The sequence below is a fragment of the Pseudochaenichthys georgianus genome, chromosome 20 (assembly GCF_902827115.2).
Source record: "Pseudochaenichthys georgianus chromosome 20, fPseGeo1.2, whole genome shotgun sequence".
Classification (NCBI taxonomy): Eukaryota; Metazoa; Chordata; class Actinopteri; order Perciformes; family Channichthyidae; genus Pseudochaenichthys; species Pseudochaenichthys georgianus.
In genome coordinates this window covers 18,077,510-18,095,544 of record NC_047522.1, presented here as the reverse complement: position 1 = coordinate 18,095,544, position 18,035 = coordinate 18,077,510, and the positions used below count along the sequence as shown (strand labels likewise).

The 18,035-nt window shown below is 39.9% G+C and overlaps 3 protein-coding genes across 3 annotated transcripts; 2 read left to right on the top strand and 1 right to left on the bottom strand.

Annotated features, from left to right (window-relative positions):
- Positions 1-111: 111 nt before the first annotated feature.
- Positions 112-1,967, bottom strand: mthfs (5,10-methenyltetrahydrofolate synthetase (5-formyltetrahydrofolate cyclo-ligase)). Its single transcript, XM_034108906.1, has 2 exons — positions 1,319-1,967; positions 112-526 (listed from the first exon to the last, which is right to left on the bottom strand). The coding sequence occupies exons 1-2, from the start codon at positions 1,695-1,697 to the stop codon at positions 303-305; spliced, it is 603 nt and encodes a 200-aa protein (XP_033964797.1). The 5' UTR covers positions 1,698-1,967; the 3' UTR covers positions 112-302.
- Positions 1,968-2,680: 713 nt separating this feature from the next.
- On the top strand, positions 2,681-9,213 carry eif2s3 (eukaryotic translation initiation factor 2, subunit 3 gamma). The gene is made up of 12 exons (XM_034108983.1): positions 2,681-2,789; positions 3,603-3,666; positions 3,771-3,898; positions 4,309-4,430; positions 4,553-4,647; positions 4,737-4,895; positions 6,908-7,042; positions 7,149-7,243; positions 7,344-7,488; positions 7,608-7,777; positions 8,086-8,258; positions 8,782-9,213. The coding sequence occupies exons 1-12, from the start codon at positions 2,718-2,720 to the stop codon at positions 8,843-8,845; spliced, it is 1,422 nt and encodes a 473-aa protein (XP_033964874.1). The 5' UTR covers positions 2,681-2,717; the 3' UTR covers positions 8,846-9,213.
- Positions 9,214-10,856: 1,643 nt separating this feature from the next.
- lrrc31 (leucine rich repeat containing 31) lies at positions 10,857-18,017 on the top strand. The gene is made up of 11 exons (XM_034109112.1): positions 10,857-10,941; positions 11,368-11,388; positions 12,025-12,177; positions 12,646-12,789; positions 13,416-13,583; positions 13,943-14,107; positions 14,320-14,496; positions 14,866-15,033; positions 15,374-15,538; positions 16,081-16,236; positions 17,073-18,017. The coding sequence occupies exons 1-11, from the start codon at positions 10,908-10,910 to the stop codon at positions 17,444-17,446; spliced, it is 1,725 nt and encodes a 574-aa protein (XP_033965003.1). The 5' UTR covers positions 10,857-10,907; the 3' UTR covers positions 17,447-18,017.
- The last annotated feature ends 18 nt before the right edge of the window (positions 18,018-18,035 follow it).

The window sequence follows — 18,035 nt, the reverse complement described above, 5'->3', positions numbered from 1 at the left end:
ACAATTAAGAACATACTTCTATATAATACTAAAATGTGATTTTGAGAGAATATTACATTACATTGTTGCATTACACCCACATGAAAACACTCTCAGACATGTTTTTTGCTTGTAAACTTCTTTAGAATTTATTTGAAGCATTGTCTGTAATCAATACATAACTGTAACTTCAATGTGTGAAATCTCGCAAGAATTACACTTCTGTCCCTGCGATGGACCCATTTTTCCTGATTTCTGAACCACTGGACATATTAAAATGTCATTATTTCTTCTCTAGAATTCCACATTCAACTGTTGATGATCTATAAATCTTTCTCATACAGGACTTCATCTATGAGAACATCGTTGTCGTCGACAGGGATTTCTGGAAGCAGCTGCTCTTTGAAGGCGAGGGCGATGGTGTAGGGCTTTCCTTTGGGGTGCTTCATACAGCGCTCCAGGTAGGTGTCGTAGAAACCCTTTCCTCGGCCCAGACGCTTCCCCAGACTGTCAAAACCCAGCCCTGGCATCAGGATCAGATCCAAACCTGGTGGGAAATATTGTTTTCACTTAACATAAGTAGGCTAGTTGTAAAAGCTGTTGATGTTTTGCCTAAAACATATGCATTGTACTTACAAAGGCTTACTTGAGTTAAGATAATTTTAAAACTGAAAAGTGAACTTGATTATTTACTTGAGTAAAGACTTTACTTGAGTTATTATTTCTTGAATATTTAAAGATTGGGAAATGGTCCGTTTTTTATATCTGGGCATTCTAGTTGCACTGAAAATAAATGTGTTTTTATATTTTTTACATATTTGGCTTTTGAATCAAAAAGGTCTGTCAACAAGGTACCACTTGTAAATTAGGTATGATTTTTTCTTAGCAGTGAGAAATAATTACTTATGTATCATATTATTTAAATATATATATTGGTGGTGCATACATATTATCAACTTGGAGGGACTTGCAGCCTACTTTACTTGAGTAATTCCATTTCATGCTACTTACAATTTGAAAGCAAATTGTCGGTTCAATGGACAAGATGGACAAGATCTAAGCAAACTAAAGAATGATGATGTCCTTTTAGGGATTAATATACCATGCATGCAGTATAAAAATCCATTAAAGTTAGCTCAAATTCTACCAGGTGTTAAATTAAAATTAAGAACACAAGAATGCATCACTTATTATAATCCATTGATATATAGTATTTATTATATGAGTGATTTAAGTAAAAGTATATTTTGATGCAACAACTTTATAACCTAAGTAACATTTTGAATGCATGATTTGTACATGTAACACGTCTGAATTAAAATAAGGATATCATTCCCACCTCCTGCAGACAGTGCCTCCTCTCTGCTGCTGTCCTCTGCTGCAGGCTGCTGGATGTTCCACGCAGTGAGCGGCAGGGTCTCCATGTCCTGCAGACTGCGGAGCTGCAACATGTCCATGTGGTTGCTGCTGCTCTCATATCTGGGAATAAAGCAGCTTTTCCCACATTTAAACACGTCTCTGATGATCTCCTCTGTGCGCACCTCATCGTGCATGCTCAGAAACACTGCGATCCTCTTGCAGGACACATACTTGGGGTGTCTGAACAGCTGTTTGGAGAGGACCGAAGACTGTCGTAGCTTCTCCTCGTCACTTAACGCTGCTACACGCCGCTTTATTTCTTTCCTTAAAGCTTGCTTTGCTGCACGCAGGGCGGCCATTCTTCCTGTTATAACTTTAAATAGTCTGAACAAATAAGTATTCTAAGTTTGTTCAGCACGCGTTTGCTACTGTGAACAATGCGATTTCAACATGGAGAGCCTATCTCTTCTTTTTAGAAGTTAAACATTAACAAGTAGGACTGCAAACACATGGCAGGGGTTAAAAACGGTCAAAAAAGTAATCACAGCAAGAATTGTGTTAACCCCTAATATTACAGTAAACAGACCAGCAAAGACTCCACGCGCCGCGTGACTGTGATGTCAGCTGCATGCCGGAAATCCATTTTTTTTTAACAAGTTAGAAGTACAGATTTTTTTCAGGAAAAATGAGAGAGAAACCATAAACAACATGCATAGGCCTACTACCATACTATTTTAATAATATAATTTATAACAACAGCAAACCTGTGGAGGGGTAAATCTCTCTTGTTTATTCTTTATTTTTGTTCGAGTAAATATTGTATTATATTACAGTTTATTTCCCGTTTGAGATTTTGGTTTATAAATTCAACAAAACAAAATATATATTTTTTAAAACTACAAACAACAAAACATGTTTTTTTTTACAAACTACATTACAGGACTACATAAATGACATTTGATGACGTCAATTTACAACGACGGCCCCGACACATGGTAAAACATATTTTAGTTTTTTGTATTGTACAAAACTGTTAAAACATGTCCCCTGTTAGGTGTTTAATTGTTGTTAACGGTTTATTGACAACAACAGCGTCATTTAATTAAATGCATTTTACAATAAAAAATGAATTGCATCAGTCGTTCTGAAAGGACCCCGTTGGATGAGTCACACGAGTTGAAGCCACTATCTTTGTATTTTGTCAATGAAAATAAATATATAAACTAGGACGTGTATTAAGTATATATGTTGTCTACCAACTGTACAAAAATATGAGATAATTTGATGGAAAAAAAAAAATTGGCACAGAGAAAGAGTCGTTTTTAGCAGTTGATCAGGCATTCGCCGCAGCCGCCTCCTTCATTGCCTTTTCATTCAAGATGGCGGGTGACGAGTTTGGTAGTACAACGCTGGGCCAGCCTCATCTGGCTAGACAAGACCTTAGTACTCTGGTAAGTGTCAGTTTAACGGATTTAAGATTTATGTTTATCTGTATTGGGGATTGTTGGTCCGGTGTGTTTCCAAAATGAACACTTAAAGTGCGGATTCTTACCGCTAACAGTCGCCGGTGCTGCTACGCCGGCACATGACGACAGGCCCGGCGGGGCGGATAGTCAACGTACCCGCAACACTATTTCCCCTGGATAGACGTTAAACTAAACTCAAATAAAGATTTAATGATTACACAAACGGTTACACGTAATATTTACAGCGCCGTTGTAATTGCCAGCTTTGTAATACGCGAGTTGTATCTGCTTAGCCCTGTTGGATTAAATCGTTAGCATCATATGCTAAATGTAAGTAAAATCTACATTGTCAATGGGAGTCGTAACTGTGATGGAAGGAGCCATGTTGTTCAATATATTTATTTTCATTCCAGCCGTATTACAACAGATGTAATCGTCATATCTGAAATATGTGGATACTAGTATAAGGATAACACTAGACCACATACTCAAATACGTTTTAATTAGTAGACAAAGAACATGATACAGACGGCATGCTTTGTTATAAAGCCAGTTTTAATATGTTCAGTTATCTTTCATGTCATTTTTAATAAAATCAAATATAATATCCATAGGAACTGAGCATCTACTTCATATGTTAGCAGTCAGTGTGGGGCATTGGTGTAGCTCTCTTGTTTCTTTTCACCTCCAGGATTAAAGCGAAAGGGTCAGCGCTGCACTGCTCACAAACAAAACCTTTCAAATGATCTGTTTTTCAGTTTAGGTTGACTAAAGCAAGTTTTTTTTCTTCTGTTACAGAATGTGTCTACTTTGACACCTCTCTCAAGAGAGATTATTAGCAGACAGGCCACCATCAATATTGGTAAGTGAATTCTGCCAACTATTGGTTGACATTTTGTGTTTTTCAGCTTGTTGAAAATTATAAATCAAGACTTCCTGTTTTGACATGTCTTCTTCTTCTCCCAGGCACCATTGGTCATGTGGCCCACGGAAAGTCCACAGTAGTGAAGGCCATCTCTGGTGTCCACACTGTTAGATTCAAGAATGAGCTTGAGAGGAACATCACCATCAAGCTAGGATATGCTAACGCTAAGGTACGTGGGGGATTTAGTTGTCTTCTCTACCTGATATCTTCCTCCTTTTAAGAAAACTGTGTTTTACTTGTTTGGATTATAATTGCAAGATTGTCTTAAGTACTTCCACACCAACAACATGATGTGTGTGTGCGCCTATATTGTTAGTCGCTCCCGTAAAAACGTCATGCTGCACACGCATGTTATTGGAAATCAGATCTATGGAAAAAGCTATGACAGTTTCCGATTATGGCTGATCAACAGGTGTGTTTTCTATGTCTAAGTTTGCAAGTAAAGTCAATTAATCACTTAAATAAAGAAGCAGAGAGTGCTTTTAAAGCCACACTTTTCCCTGTAAAGAAATGCCTTCAATTTGACACTACAATAGAATGCAAACCATTAAAATCGACTGGATATTTCCTTGTTTGCAGGTCTATAAGCTGGACGACCCCAGCTGTCCCAGGCCCGAGTGCTACAGGTCGTGTGGCAGCAGCACACCTGATGAGTTCCCCTCAGACATCCCCGGCACCAAGGGCCACTTCAAACTGGTCAGGTGAGTCTGAAGAGAGAGTGAGACGGGGTGGTCATTTTCCCCCTGCAGGGATTAAGACTTTTCATCTGATCCTTTAAATCCTTTGAGATCATGAATGGGACTTTTGCTCTTCCTTCTCCCAGGCACGTGTCATTTGTGGACTGTCCCGGTCACGACATCTTGATGGCAACCATGTTGAACGGAGCCGCCGTCATGGACGCAGCTCTCCTGCTCATTGGTAAGCCTCTGAAGCCTAACTCCCACCAGCAAGACAAACTTCAGCCCCAGTTTCTGTTCAAAATCTCTGACGTTGTTTCTTTTCTCCAGCGGGTAACGAGTCGTGTCCTCAGCCCCAGACGTCAGAGCATCTGGCCGCTATCGAGATCATGAAGCTGAAGCACATCCTCATCCTGCAGAACAAGATCGACCTGGTGAAGGAGAGCCAGGCCAAAGAGCAGTACGAGCAGATCCTCTCCTTCGTGCAGGGTGAGTCAGCGTGAATCTGCACTAAATAACAGGATATGGCTAATCCATTTTAAATAGAAAGCAAATCATTCTGCCCTACAAGAAAACATCCCCTGAATTCTTATAAAGAGAAAATGTATGTGACATTTAGCAACTCTGCACCATATCATCAGGAAACACCTTATGCCTGTTTATCTGTATGCAGATTATTCAAAATGGATCACAATATTGGTGTCACAATCATCTTTTATCATCCTCTAAGCCAGTGATTCTCAAACTTTTTCAATAATGTACCCTCTTTGAAAAAAAAAAATTCAGCCAAGCCAAACATTATTTGTTAGGGGAAAAAAGCCTATATAAAAGAGGTACAGCGCTGCACCATCAGTGTCTGATTTATTAAAACAACACATGAGAAACACTTAAATGCTACATTTCAAATGTTTACAATCCATCACTAAATTCATGGCAAACCAATTTTAACATCATGCAATAACACTGAGACGACATTAGTTGCATTGAACTGATCTTTTTAATAAGTTGTACTTACACAGGGTGTCCGCGGGGTCTTAAAAAGTATTAAAAGTTGATAAATCAATTTAGCGAAAATGAAGGCTATTAAAAAGTATTTAACGGCATTTTCCAAGGTATTAAGAAGGTCCACAGCAACGACAACATGAAACACCCTTTAATTTACTGAAACAACATGTCGGGAAACCCCCTCAAGGTGGCCCCATGCATAGCGTGCCATAAAATGCTGCTTCTTATTTTAAGTTTCGTTGCCTTGCTCCGCTCTGTGGGTGGGGGTGTTTATCTGCTGGTGGACTACCTGAGAGATATACAGCAGGAGAACACGCCGTCCACTGCAGAGAATAAACAGAAGGGCAACCATGCTCCTGGGTCTTCTTCGCTGCTTTTGGTGTATTTTGTGGCGGCAGCAGCGCCACTTAAAGGCCTGGCATATGTACTACAGCATTTCCAGCGGTCTAGTGTGAACGGACACGTTAATGAATCGAATGCGTGTGAACGGAAGACTTTTTTGCGTTTGCGTATGCATTTTACTGTATGCGTTTTACTGTAGGCGTCCTCGTGGGGCCGGGGTCTAAGCCAAACTATATCCGGTCACAGAGATCTGCTATTTTAAAGTAAGGTCAACGCATATCGACCCTAAATATAGTCTATATTAAGAACGAGAACAGTCTTAACATATATCGTTTTTTGTAAACATATGACAAATGTGTGAGGGTGATGACGTCAGAGCATCGTCCTATGTGCCGGGCTTAGCCCCGGACAGCCTCAGCCCAATTTAACCCCTGGGTATTTGTGAGGGAGCTCCTATATGGCATTACCCCGCTGAAGCTCACCAAAGTTTAATATATTTCATAGTTCAAAGTGTTGTCAATTGTTTTGTTTATTGGTCAAATACTGGTTTCTACTGGTTTCTGATGGTTTTACTGTAATGAAAGATCAGAGTACAGAAGCAACAAAGCAGCATACTGCATTAAACCTGACCTTCACAGAGAGGTTGAAGTTCATGTGGAGAGGAGGCTTCAGTAGTCTGTCTGCACTCTGTTTAGTTGTGCTATCTTACAATCAATATAGTAAATGTGAGGTAAAGTGTGTCGCCAATGTAACCGGTTAGAACTCGAAGTTGCGATGAGGTCTTAAAATGTATGGAAAGGGTCTTAAAAAAGGTCTTAAAAGGTATTACATTTGACTTCAGGATTCCTGCATATACCCTGTTACTATGTAGTGAGAAACATGAGCTTCACTGAGGATCTTTATCATTCTGACAGGGAGGCAAACTGCAGTTATTACACTTCATGTTTTGAAATATGTGTAACTCTAGTCTATTAATATAAAACCCACACTGCTCAAACTTTGTTACTCGTTTTTTTTCATTGACATAAAATAAATCTCACGTACCCCCTGCAGTACTCCAACGTACCCCTAGGGGTCCACGTACCCCCATTTGAGAACCACTGCTCTAAGCTGTTATTTTGCAGGATTTGATGTGTGTGATGTTTGTCCTGCAGGCACAGTGGCAGAGGGCGCTCCTATCATTCCTATCTCAGCTCAGCTGAAGTACAACATCGAGGTGGTTTGCGAGTACATCGTCAAAAAGATCCCAGTTCCCATCAGAGACTTCACCTCTGAACCCAGACTCATTGGTAAGAGACGGGTCTTTTTTTTGTCATGTTTTTATCCTTGCATATTACACTTTCCTTTCAATTTTGTGCGGTGAAATCTCATGCATGCCTCTTTTTTTTTTTTCAGTTATCAGATCTTTTGATGTGAACAAGCCCGGCTGTGAGGTGGATGACTTGAAAGGAGGCGTTGCTGGAGGAAGTATCCTTAAGGGTGTGCTCAAGGTGAGATGTTCTTTATACTTGAACATGTGAACACAGTATTTTATGCAGTCGCCTACAACAGTTTTTCTCTAACACCTCCTCCTCTGTATGTGGCCTGCAGGTGGGTCAGGAGATCGAGGTGCGGCCCGGCATCGTGTCCAAAGACCACGAGGGAAAGCTGATGTGCAAACCCATCTTCTCCAAGATCGTGTCTCTGTTTGCAGAGCACAACGACCTGCAGTACGCTGCACCTGGAGGCCTTATCGGTACGCCTACACGCACCTAAATAAACCGAGATGTATTCTTTGAAATGATAAGAGAGAATACCTATACATTAAAAGATATAGTTGCATAATTCAGCAAAGTAATCTGTGTCTGTGTGCAGGTGTGGGCACTAAGATCGACCCCACCCTGTGCCGAGCGGATCGTATGGTGGGTCAGGTGCTGGGTGCAGTGGGAGCGCTGCCAGAAATCTTCACCGAGCTCGAGATCTCCTACTTCCTGCTCAGGAGGCTGCTTGGAGTCCGCACGGAGGGAGACAAGAAGGCGGCCAAGGTGAGATGTGCAGCAAGGGAAATGTAGTCCAAAGATTTACTGAACTTAAAGAGAGGAAGGATGTTTGGTCGTTAACTGTAAGATGCGAAGAGGCTAGTCTTAATCCTGCATTTCAGAATCAGAAATCCTTAATTAGTCCCACAGTGCATTTGACAATAATATTTTTGAAAAGATTCTGATAAAAACGTGCTGGAATCAAGAGATCTGTCGTGGATATTTGTGTAGTTCTGTCCCAAAGACTGATACTCTGAGATCACCCAGAATCTGATGATTGTTCTGAACTGTTTCTTTGTTTTGTACCTCTGCAGGTCCAGAAGCTGTCTAAGAACGAGGTTCTGATGGTGAACATCGGCTCGTTGTCCACAGGAGGACGTGTTAGCGCTGTGAAGGCTGATCTGGCCAAGATCGTCCTCACCAACCCTGTCTGCACAGAGGTCGGAGAGAAGATCGCTCTGAGCCGACGTGTGGAGAAACATTGGCGGTGAGGAACTAAGTCTGCACTTTACAAAGCTTGACAGAGCAATAATAATAATATAGTTGTCAGGGAAATATTATTTAATGATTACTGCTGCTTTTGGAACCTTTTTTATTTTTGATTCTCAGCCCCCTTACCCTCTCTGGGGTCTTGGTTTCATGTTTGCCTAAAGATGTATCCAAGCTAAAAGGTTTTGTCCATGCCTATACAGACACCTTTTTGAATTTGAACAGTTTAGTTTTTCAAGGTTAGCAGTTTCTTCAATTCATATATACTTCCTGAAAAATGCTGGATTTTCAACATTATATGAACATCTAGTAAAATAAAGAAAGCGTTGGTATATTTACAGCATTGATTGTTGTGGGTATCTGTAAATTCTATTTATCACAATTGCATTTATGTAGTGTAAAATGCTTCAAGAGTAATAAAGCTTGATATACGAAACATAAAATATCTACAGTTTGAAAAGAAAGAAGAAAAACAATTCTTTATACTGTTGTCTAATTGGCTCCTCTCTTTCCTTCCTCAGTCTGATTGGATGGGGGCAGATCAGGAGGGGTGTGACCATCACACCCACAGTGGACGATGACTGAAGATAGATTTCAACAAAAAGGAGCTTCACCACAACCATCACACTCTTCTTGGCTTTTTGTTGCTTTTTTATTTTATTTTTTCCACGAGGAGAAAGGAAGGAGAACAGGACATGTTAGAGTTTTAAAGACTCCTCTGCCCTCTGCTCCTTTTCCTCAGCAGCAACATGAGGAGGTCCAGTTTACTTTCTTCCTGTTTTTTTTATTCTGCAGAAGAAAAAGAGCAGAGAAGGAGAGGATGCTCTTTAAACTCATAATCCTCCATAGAAAGTTTGCTGCATTCAGACAGAGACCTGGAGGTCCATTCAGTGCAGAAAGAATCCTGTACTGTCCACAGATTTCAGTCGGATAATAAAATACATTTGGACAAATGTGCTTGTCTTTTTGTCTGGTTTAATTTATCTTACTTGTGTCATGTTGTTGCAGCCAGTCTGGGACCCGGAGTAATCTGCGGCCGCGAGCTGTTATGTGCCATCATACACGCATGGTGTTCTTTTTGTATATATTATAATGAAGCGGGAGCTGTGTGCTCGAGTCTTCCTGCCTGTCTGCTCTGCTTATGGATGTATAATAAGGCTCTGCTGCTCCGCGATGAGGGTTTAGTTTCAGCAGCTACATTACCTACGGGTGCGTTCGTTAATATTAACTGTGTGGTCCGGAGTCACTGTGGCACAGACTGGACCGCTGGTGAACAGCAGTTAGAACGGGGTGTTCAGAGCAGAGCTCACTGTCGGAGCGGCAGAGTGTGATGTGAACTGAAACGTTTTTCTATCGCAATATTATTTAAGGAATCGTTGAGCTAGCTAGCTAACATACATTGTCACTATGTGCTAACGTTAGCTTTAGTCTTCGTTTTCTAATAGTTTTTTTCATAGGCTATAAACAGAGGTGGTATAAGTATAGATATTTACTAGAGTAAAAGTAGAAGTACTCGGGTATTGTACTTGAGTAAAAGTAGAAGTACCAGAGTAGGAATACTCTGTTACAATAAAAGTCCTGCATTCAAAATGTTCCTCAAGTAAAAGTAGAAAAGTATTCTCATCAAAATATAGTGAAAGTAGAGACAGTAAAAGTGGTCGTTGTGCAGATTGGTCCATTTCAGAATAATATATATGATATGTTTTATAATGATTGATCATTAAAGTGTTCTCAAAGCTGGTAAAGGTGCAGCTAGTTTGAATGACTTTGTATACTGCAGCAGGGTAGCTTGTGGATTTACTCCAGGTGGAACTAAAGTCTGATTTAACACTTGATTATATTTCACATCATTCATCCACATCTGTGAAGTAACTAAAGGTATTAAATACGGAGGAATGTACACGTGGAGGAAAGTACACGATTTACCTCTGAATTGTAGAGGAGTAGAAGAACAAAGTAGCAAAACATTGAAATACTTAAAGTACAAGTATCTCAAAATTGTACCCAAGTATAGTACTTAAGTTTATGAACTTGGTTACACCAGTGGCTATACAGATAGAAAGACTAAGCCTTGCACAGAGGCATGACAATACATTTCCAAAATGCTCAGCAGTGCTGCCAAAATTATAAACTGACTGCTACACAATTAAAATAAATGCTTTCATATATTTCTATTAGGTGTGACTCTTTAGCGTTTCTGTTATTACCACTGCTGCTTTAGTTGTTCTGACTGCTAAAATCATCTGTTATTTCTAATATTAAAGCCGATATTCCGTGGGGTCGGATCCTTGTCACCTTTTTCATACCTGATGAGTTTGCATCCCTGTAAATGCAACCACTTGGATGTAAAACTCAAAATTGTATTTATATCTTTATATATACAGTCTATGATTTATATACAGTCAAAGAGACTCTTCAACTGCTTCCAATTTTTGTGAACTTCTGAAGAAAATAGCTCGTTTAGCTTGGAGGTAAAATCACATGTTACTAATTCAATATTAAAATTGGCCAACCATTTCCTACTACAACCGTAAAAATGAAGACAATATATGTTATTGAACAGTTGTTTTTAAGAAGGCGATCACATCCTCGTGTGCAGGAGGAAGCCAACATTTACTGAGGGTGTTGTCGGTGTCGCACTTCCGGGATGATCCACCTGACAAGCACGGGACGTCATTCAGGTACAAAGTAAAATAAAGCGCAGCAGGAGCCTGCTTAAATGAAAGATTTTTAGGCTGCAGGTGTGATTAAGTTAATGCTAACTTTGCTACCTGAACTTTTTGGGGTTATCTCGTGTTCGAATATTTTCCTTGTACGATGTGAGGGTCTAAGGACAGAGGGTGTCGTTTTTCTCATACTGATATTCTGAACAATCTGTTGTTGTATTTGCTGTAAAGTGTCTCTACTGTAGGCTAATTTTATTATATGTACAGCACTTTGGCTCGACCAAAAATCGTTTATAAATGTGCTATATAAATAAAACTTGATTTGATTTGATTTGAATATCTGGAAACAAACTGACCCGTGAACGCACCGAGACGACCCACTGACACTCGAGTTTTTATTTTTTTTAATTTTATTTTCTATCACCTTTTTTTGTTTGGGAGCTGATCACATGGAGTCTTCAGGTAAGATACGTTTTTACTGTTAAAGGATAACAATTTACTTATAGTACAGAGTGTTATTGTTAAAAATGTACTGAAACATTTCCATTCGATGCAACTTTACACTTGTAGCCTACTGCACTTTTTACTGACTATGTTAACTGCTTAAGTTAGCCCACTTTATATTTATTTAAGGATTAAGTTTTTTTCTTTACATGGTTTCATTTATGCTAGATCTATAAAGTAGGGTATTTGAACATTTTAACTTGAATTGTATTTAGTGTATAACACTAATGAATTCAGTCATCTCTTTTCCATGCAAATGTATATTGCTAGGGCTATATTGTACTTTTGCACATCACACATTTTTACCAGGTGTACAGCTTTAATTCCCTTACAAATTCACATTACAAAGAATATTCTATGGCTTTACATTTTCCACATTAGTTATTAAAAAGTAATTATTTAAAAGCAGGTAAAGGTAAAGATCATTTTAATAACTTTATATATTGAGTAGTTTGTGAATTTCTCCAAGAATTAACAAAGTTTGAGCTTATTCTATAATCATACATAATTAATAATAATCTGTGATGAATTTATCAGATAATTAAGAACATTTAAAGGCAAAATGATGTGTTTACTTTGTGTCTGATTGTTCAGATGTTCAGCGGGGGGGCGGCAGTCTAAGGCGCTCCCCTTTCGACCTCATCATGAACCAGATCCGCAGGAAGCGTGCAGCGTCAGACAGGAAGCCTCTGGGACGCTTCCTGTCCAGAGACCGGACGGGCATCCCTGAGGACAGAGAGGAGAGAGGTGAGGGGGGAGGTTTGTTTGCCATGGATGTTCAGGTTGACTGTTGGATCGAAAATCTAACTGACTTTATGTGAGACCTTATAAGTAGTGTTGCAAATAAGAGAAGACAGAACATTATTCACCCTCAGGGTCATTTTAAGTAAGACGGAGTACTACAAAACACAAATCCACATAATCCAAAATAAACATTATGCACTAAATAAAACAAGATTAATGGTATACCATCACTCGTGCAATTTTACAAGACTGTAAAGAAATGTTAGAAAGAAAGTTAAACATTTTAAAGCACTTTATAAATACTTATCCAGCCTCTTCTTAACAGCCTTTATCATCAGAACGTAGTGTTACTATAGCTTATATTGTGCATACTGTATGTGCTAGGAATGCAAAACAACATAAATAAGATGATAAAATTCAGACATGCGAAGAAATGAAGCTTTACATGTGTGTGATGTGTGTGTATTTCAGGTGCAGCGGAGGGGGCAGAGAGTGAGTGTGATGCCGGCTGGGGCCGAGTGTGTGTGTTCCTGCAGAGGTTGGGGAAGAAGGCGGACAGTCGGAGCCTGAACCTCGCTCACTGCGACCTCACCGCTACTGACCTGCTGGAGCTCGGTGATTATTATATCATTATCAGTAAAAAATAAATAAAAACAATAATCATGTCATACATGTTTAGGTTGTTAAACACTGGTAAATTAACACACGCATTCAAACTAAAAGATGTTATGGGATCTATTTTAAAGTATTCACAGACTTTTTCAACAAATCTTTGATTTGACTACTTGAACAGGTCTCCCTTGGAAAAGAGATCAATGATCTCAATGGGATTTTATCTGTATAAATAAAGGTTTGAAATGAAATGAAATTTGCGCAATGAAACTAGAGCATTAAAACGATAATAATAATAAAACAATGATCAAAATATTTTCCAATCAATTGTCTGTCAATAATCCAATTTATTAATCAACTGATCGTTTCAGCTGTATTTGCTTGATTTGTAAGTAACTAAAGATTAAAAAAAGAGACGCAAAAAGCACAATATTTTGTGTATATATGTGGATTCAAAGTAACTGAAGTGAGGAGTTGGATGATAGCTGGATGATGCTCAGGTCGAATTCAAAGTTTAGGTATCTATTTGCCTCTCAACATCCATTTACATTGACAGCATCGACATCTTCCTCCTCTGGTCCTCCTCTCACCTTCCTCTCACTCTCTCTTCCTCCTCCCTGCCCCCTCAGCCACCCTGCTGCAGTTCCTCCCTCAGCTGGAAGAGATGGACGTCTCCTGGAACGGTCTGATTGGAGGAAGCCTCAAAGCGCTGACCTCTCACCTGCAGCATGCGGGGGGGGTCAGAGCTCTGAGGCTCTGCAGCTGCAGACTGGACGTCGAGGACCTCGCTGCTCTGGGTGCATATTTGTCATTTATCTTAAAGTTATGTGCAGGACAACTACATTTATTTATATGTGGGCTATTTTGCTTCCATAACATGTCTTCTTTCAAATAAATTGAAAGAAAATGTAAATATCCTAAATCCACAATTACTGTACTAATTGTGTCTAATCCGTCTGTAGTTTTCTCCTAAATAAAAGTGAGCTCAACATAAAGCCTCATTTGTATATTTAAACATAACATATCGACTTTCGGCAGAAATCATCAATAATGAAAATACAATTAGATGTGTGGCTCTTTAGTTAAAGTTACTCACGACAAGGCCGGGAAAAATTAACAAATAAATGAATTAAATATCTACGTTGTGTCTTTGCAGGTGAAGCTCTGGGCTGTGTGCCTCTCTTGGAGATCCTTGACCTGTCCTGGAACAGCGGCTTGGGGGGCGGCGCTTTGCAAGGCCTGCTGGGTAAACTGCCCCCCCCACTGAAGGAGCTTCACCTGGTGTCCTGCCAGCTCAATGCAGCTGATGCTACTCTACTGGGTAGAGTACTGACTGATATTAACTTAAATTAATGTTAGAAGAAGTTAATAAAGCTATCATACAAATGCACTCGAGTAAAAGATGAAGCCGAGTACGTGTATAAAGGAGTACAAAATTCAAATACGCCTGTAAAGTACCTACATTTTGATCTTTCCTACATATCCCATAATACAGCAGCATAACATACACTACGTGTCCTGTGTGTCCCTCAGGAGGACTGCTGTCTGTTCTCTCTGGTCTCTGTGTGTTGGACGTCTCCTGTAATCCTCAGCTCTCACAGGAAGTGGAAGCTTTCAGAGAGTTTTCCTCCTCTCTGTGTCACGCCGCCTCCATCACCACGCTGCGTTTACAGGCCTGCGGTCTGACGGAGGATGGCCTCCATGCTCTGGGTAGGACATCTGCTGAGTTCTGTGGACATATAAAGGTTTATGAAGGTATCATGAGACAAAGAAGTTGTTATAACTGCAAGTTGAGAAAGTGACTTTGTCTTTTACAGTAGCTGTCCATAACACGTTCGGTTTCTACTGCATCTTATGGAGAGAGGCAGAAAAATGTCAAAACGTTTTTTTTTACATTTTGGCATTGCCTGTTTGTATGTTTGCCCTGAAGCACACAACAAAATATAATAGACAAAAGACTTGCAAATCAAGAAATGAATCACGGTACCCATTGCTGAAGATAGAAACAAAGCAAAATTCATCATGACAAACAAACTGACTGAGGATATGTTTTTGGCACTCTCCCCCCCTGTCCTGCAGGTGGTTCACTCCACGGCCTCCCCTCCCTGCGACAGCTGGACCTATCCTGTAACAGAGGTCTGTCTGGAGGTCTGAGCCACCTCACGCTGCACCTGTCTCATCTCACACACCTGCAGAGCCTGGACCTGCACCTCTGCTGCCACACACACACCGACCTGCAGGACCTCAGTGAGTGAGTGAGTGAGTGAGTGAGTGAGTGAGTGAGTGAGTGAGTGAGTGAGTGTGTGTGTGTGTGTGTGTGTGTGTGTGTGTGTGTGTGTGTGTGTGTGTGTGTGTGTGTGTGTTTATATTTTGTCTATTTACTTTTCAAGGCAACCTTTTGATTTGAAGGACCTGCAGGAACCTTGTGAGGATTATTCCTGCTTTGTAATGTGTGCTCTCTTTTTGGTCTTTTACACCGCTCATGCAGCAGATTTGTATTCATTTATATTTGTGTTCTTTCTAGTTATTAAAAGTGTGCATCAGTCTGTGTTGCTCTTACTTTAGAGATTTTCCTCATTGTCTTCAGTCCAGGCTCTTCCCTCACTGCCGGCGCTAACTGAACTCGATGTGTCGTCCAATAAGGAGGTGGGGGGGGTGCTCCACCCGCTGCTCGCCGCCCTGCCTCTCACTCAGATGAGACGTCTGCCGCTCAACAGCTGCAGCCTGAGCCAGGAGGCCTTCACTGCTCTGTGTACGCACATACTCATACTGATACTGCAAGTACTACCAGTAACGCTGTGGTACTACTACAGGAGTGAAGTATTCAGATTACTTCAGTCAAATTGGCATTATAAATGTACAGAGGTTTTTGCAGAAGCATATAAAAGATCACTATCAGAAAATCAGAAACATCATGTAGTTATTGGTGATGCCTTTATGTGTAAATATGTTTTATTGTTGTAGTAGTTAATAAAAAACATTTTATAAGATGATCATATGATTTGTATGGAAACTAGAAATTACGATAGTACTACAAACAAAAAGTCAAAGTTAACAAAACAAAGGAAGAAACATCAATTTGACAGGATTTAAAATGTATTTAATCATTTTCTACTCTTTTCTTTCTGTTTATTTTATCCATAATTTCACAATATGTGTCAGGTGGGATTCACGCAAACATTTACAAAAATATGAATTTTGAGTGTAGTAAAAAGTTGTGTGCCTGACTGACCGTTTATGTGTGTGTGTGTGTGTGTGTGTGTGTGTGTGTGTGTGTGTGTGTGTGTGTGTCAGCTGTGTGTGTGCCGTACCTGCGCAGTGTGGATGTGTCCTGGTGTAAGGTCGTTGGAGGACATCTGCCTCTGCTGCTGGACTCTCTGCAGCCGGCGGTGCTGACGGAGCTCCGCCTCAGCAGCTGTGAGCTCACCACCGAGGACCTGCAGCACCTGGGTAACACACACACACACACACACACACACACACACACACACACACACACACACACACACACACACACGCGCATAGTTTTCTGAAGGTTGAAGCTGGTGTTAAAAGAACTTAAGGGTCATATTTCAGGGTCTATTTGAAGTGTTTCTATTTTGTCCACTCTTTATATATCAATAAAGACAAAAATCATCACTAAAAGTAATTAGATCTGCAACGAGGGATTAATTGCAGCTGTTTTTATTGAACTGTCACATAGCCTTCGTTAGTGATATTAGTAACACCTGCGTTACATGCAATCAAAAACACACTTGTACTCGTGGTACTGGAGACAGATAAAAAAAACATTTAAATCCGAAGTCTTTTGTGATACCCTGGTTCATATAATTATATTTCTTAATTTAGTATTTCATAAGTGAGAATATATTCAGGTTTAATCAACTGGAGTCTGTATTTAGGCACAAACTTTGCATATCCAGTTTTGGGGATTTTCACACTCCACCACCATGAAGAAAACTGAAGAATTAACTTCAAAGAAAGTTAAGTAAATTCATAAAAGCTTTTCAGTAACAATTATTCGTTTTGCTTAAAAATATTTTACCTGACAACGGCAATTATTCCTACATTTCTTCATCCATACTTTACTCAATAAATAGTAAATTAATAAAAAGAATAATCAAAATTATACTAGAAAAACTCAAAATTGTTCTTCACTACACCGCCATCTTAGCCATTATTACACAGATGTGGTAGAAAGTAAAATGTTTTCCCCTGAAATGAGGAAGAGAAGAAATGCTGCAGACCCAGAATGTGTGAAGTGAATGAAGTCCCCCTGTGTTCAGCTGCAGTGTGCCGGCGTGGCCTCCTCTCCTCTCTGCTCGTGTTGGACCTCTCCTATAACGCCTCAGTGGGGGATGAAGGGTGGTCCGCTCTCTTCGCAGCGGGGGGCCTGGGCTCGCTGCAGGAAGTGGACCTCAGCCTGCGACCTTTGACCTCGGCCCCTTGCACGGCCTGGCTGCCAGCGCTGCTGTGTGCTCTGCCCCCCCTCCCTGCGCTGACCCGCCTCTCTCTGCAGCGCTGGACCAGCAGCACCCGGGACAGGAAGCAGCTGAAGCACTGCCTGAGGAAAAGGAGCGTGCTGCTGGAGTGGGACCCTCCCAATGAAGACGAAACATCTTCGTTTAAATCGACCAATCAGGAGAGTCCAGAGGAGTAGGGTTCAAAATCTAATGTTTTGTTCCCAATGAATAACACTCTTGTTAAAAAATTCCTGCACTCTAAGATTTAAACAGACAAATGACCACGCCTTGTATATTAGTTGTGACTAGTTTTCTAATATTGTATTATTGTGATATTCAGGCAACCTCAAAATAATTTATAAGTTAAAAAATTAGGAAACAAACCAAGTATTTTTCCCAATTTGAAAAGTTTTCAAGCAATATAAAAATACATGCGAGCAGAAAGCCGTTCACATTTCCATGTAAAACAAATGTAATTAATCTTAATGTATGATATGGAGTACATAATAATGATAAAAAAGTATATTTCACTTTTTATAGGTGAAGTTTGGTCAGCAGATATTATTATATAACCACAGAAAGCTCGACTGAAAGTTGATAAACAATAATACAATAAAAGTGGTCCAATTGTATATGTCATGAACTCTGTAGGGTTCCTTTAACAATCTTAAAACTTATATTCTGCACTCTAAATCTCCGCACTGTAAATATAAATGTAAATAAGATGAAAGGATGTGAAATTTGGATGCACTTTTTGAAATTAAAAAATCTCACAAAAAACATGAC

Excerpts from the sequence above, each read along its gene's own strand:
- mthfs (XM_034108906.1), bottom strand. The coding sequence starts at position 1,697 with ATGGCCGCCCTGCGTGCAGCAAAGCAAGCTTTAAGGAAAGAAATAAAG. Across the intron at positions 527-1,318 it reads GGAGGCACTGTCTGCAGGAG|GTTTGGATCTGATCCTGATG; the intron begins GTGGGAATGATA and ends ATTTCCCACCAG.
- eif2s3 (XM_034108983.1), top strand. The coding sequence starts at position 2,718 with ATGGCGGGTGACGAGTTTGGTAGTACAACGCTGGGCCAGCCTCATCTG. Across the intron at positions 4,648-4,736 it reads CGCAGCTCTCCTGCTCATTG|CGGGTAACGAGTCGTGTCCT; the intron begins GTAAGCCTCTGA and ends TCTTTTCTCCAG. Across the intron at positions 4,896-6,907 it reads GATCCTCTCCTTCGTGCAGG|GCACAGTGGCAGAGGGCGCT; the intron begins GTGAGTCAGCGT and ends TTTGTCCTGCAG.
- lrrc31 (XM_034109112.1), top strand. The coding sequence starts at position 10,908 with ATGATCCACCTGACAAGCACGGGACGTCATTCAG. Across the intron at positions 12,178-12,645 it reads TGAGGACAGAGAGGAGAGAG|GTGCAGCGGAGGGGGCAGAG; the intron begins GTGAGGGGGGAG and ends TGTGTATTTCAG. Across the intron at positions 13,584-13,942 it reads CGAGGACCTCGCTGCTCTGG|GTGAAGCTCTGGGCTGTGTG; the intron begins GTGCATATTTGT and ends GTGTCTTTGCAG.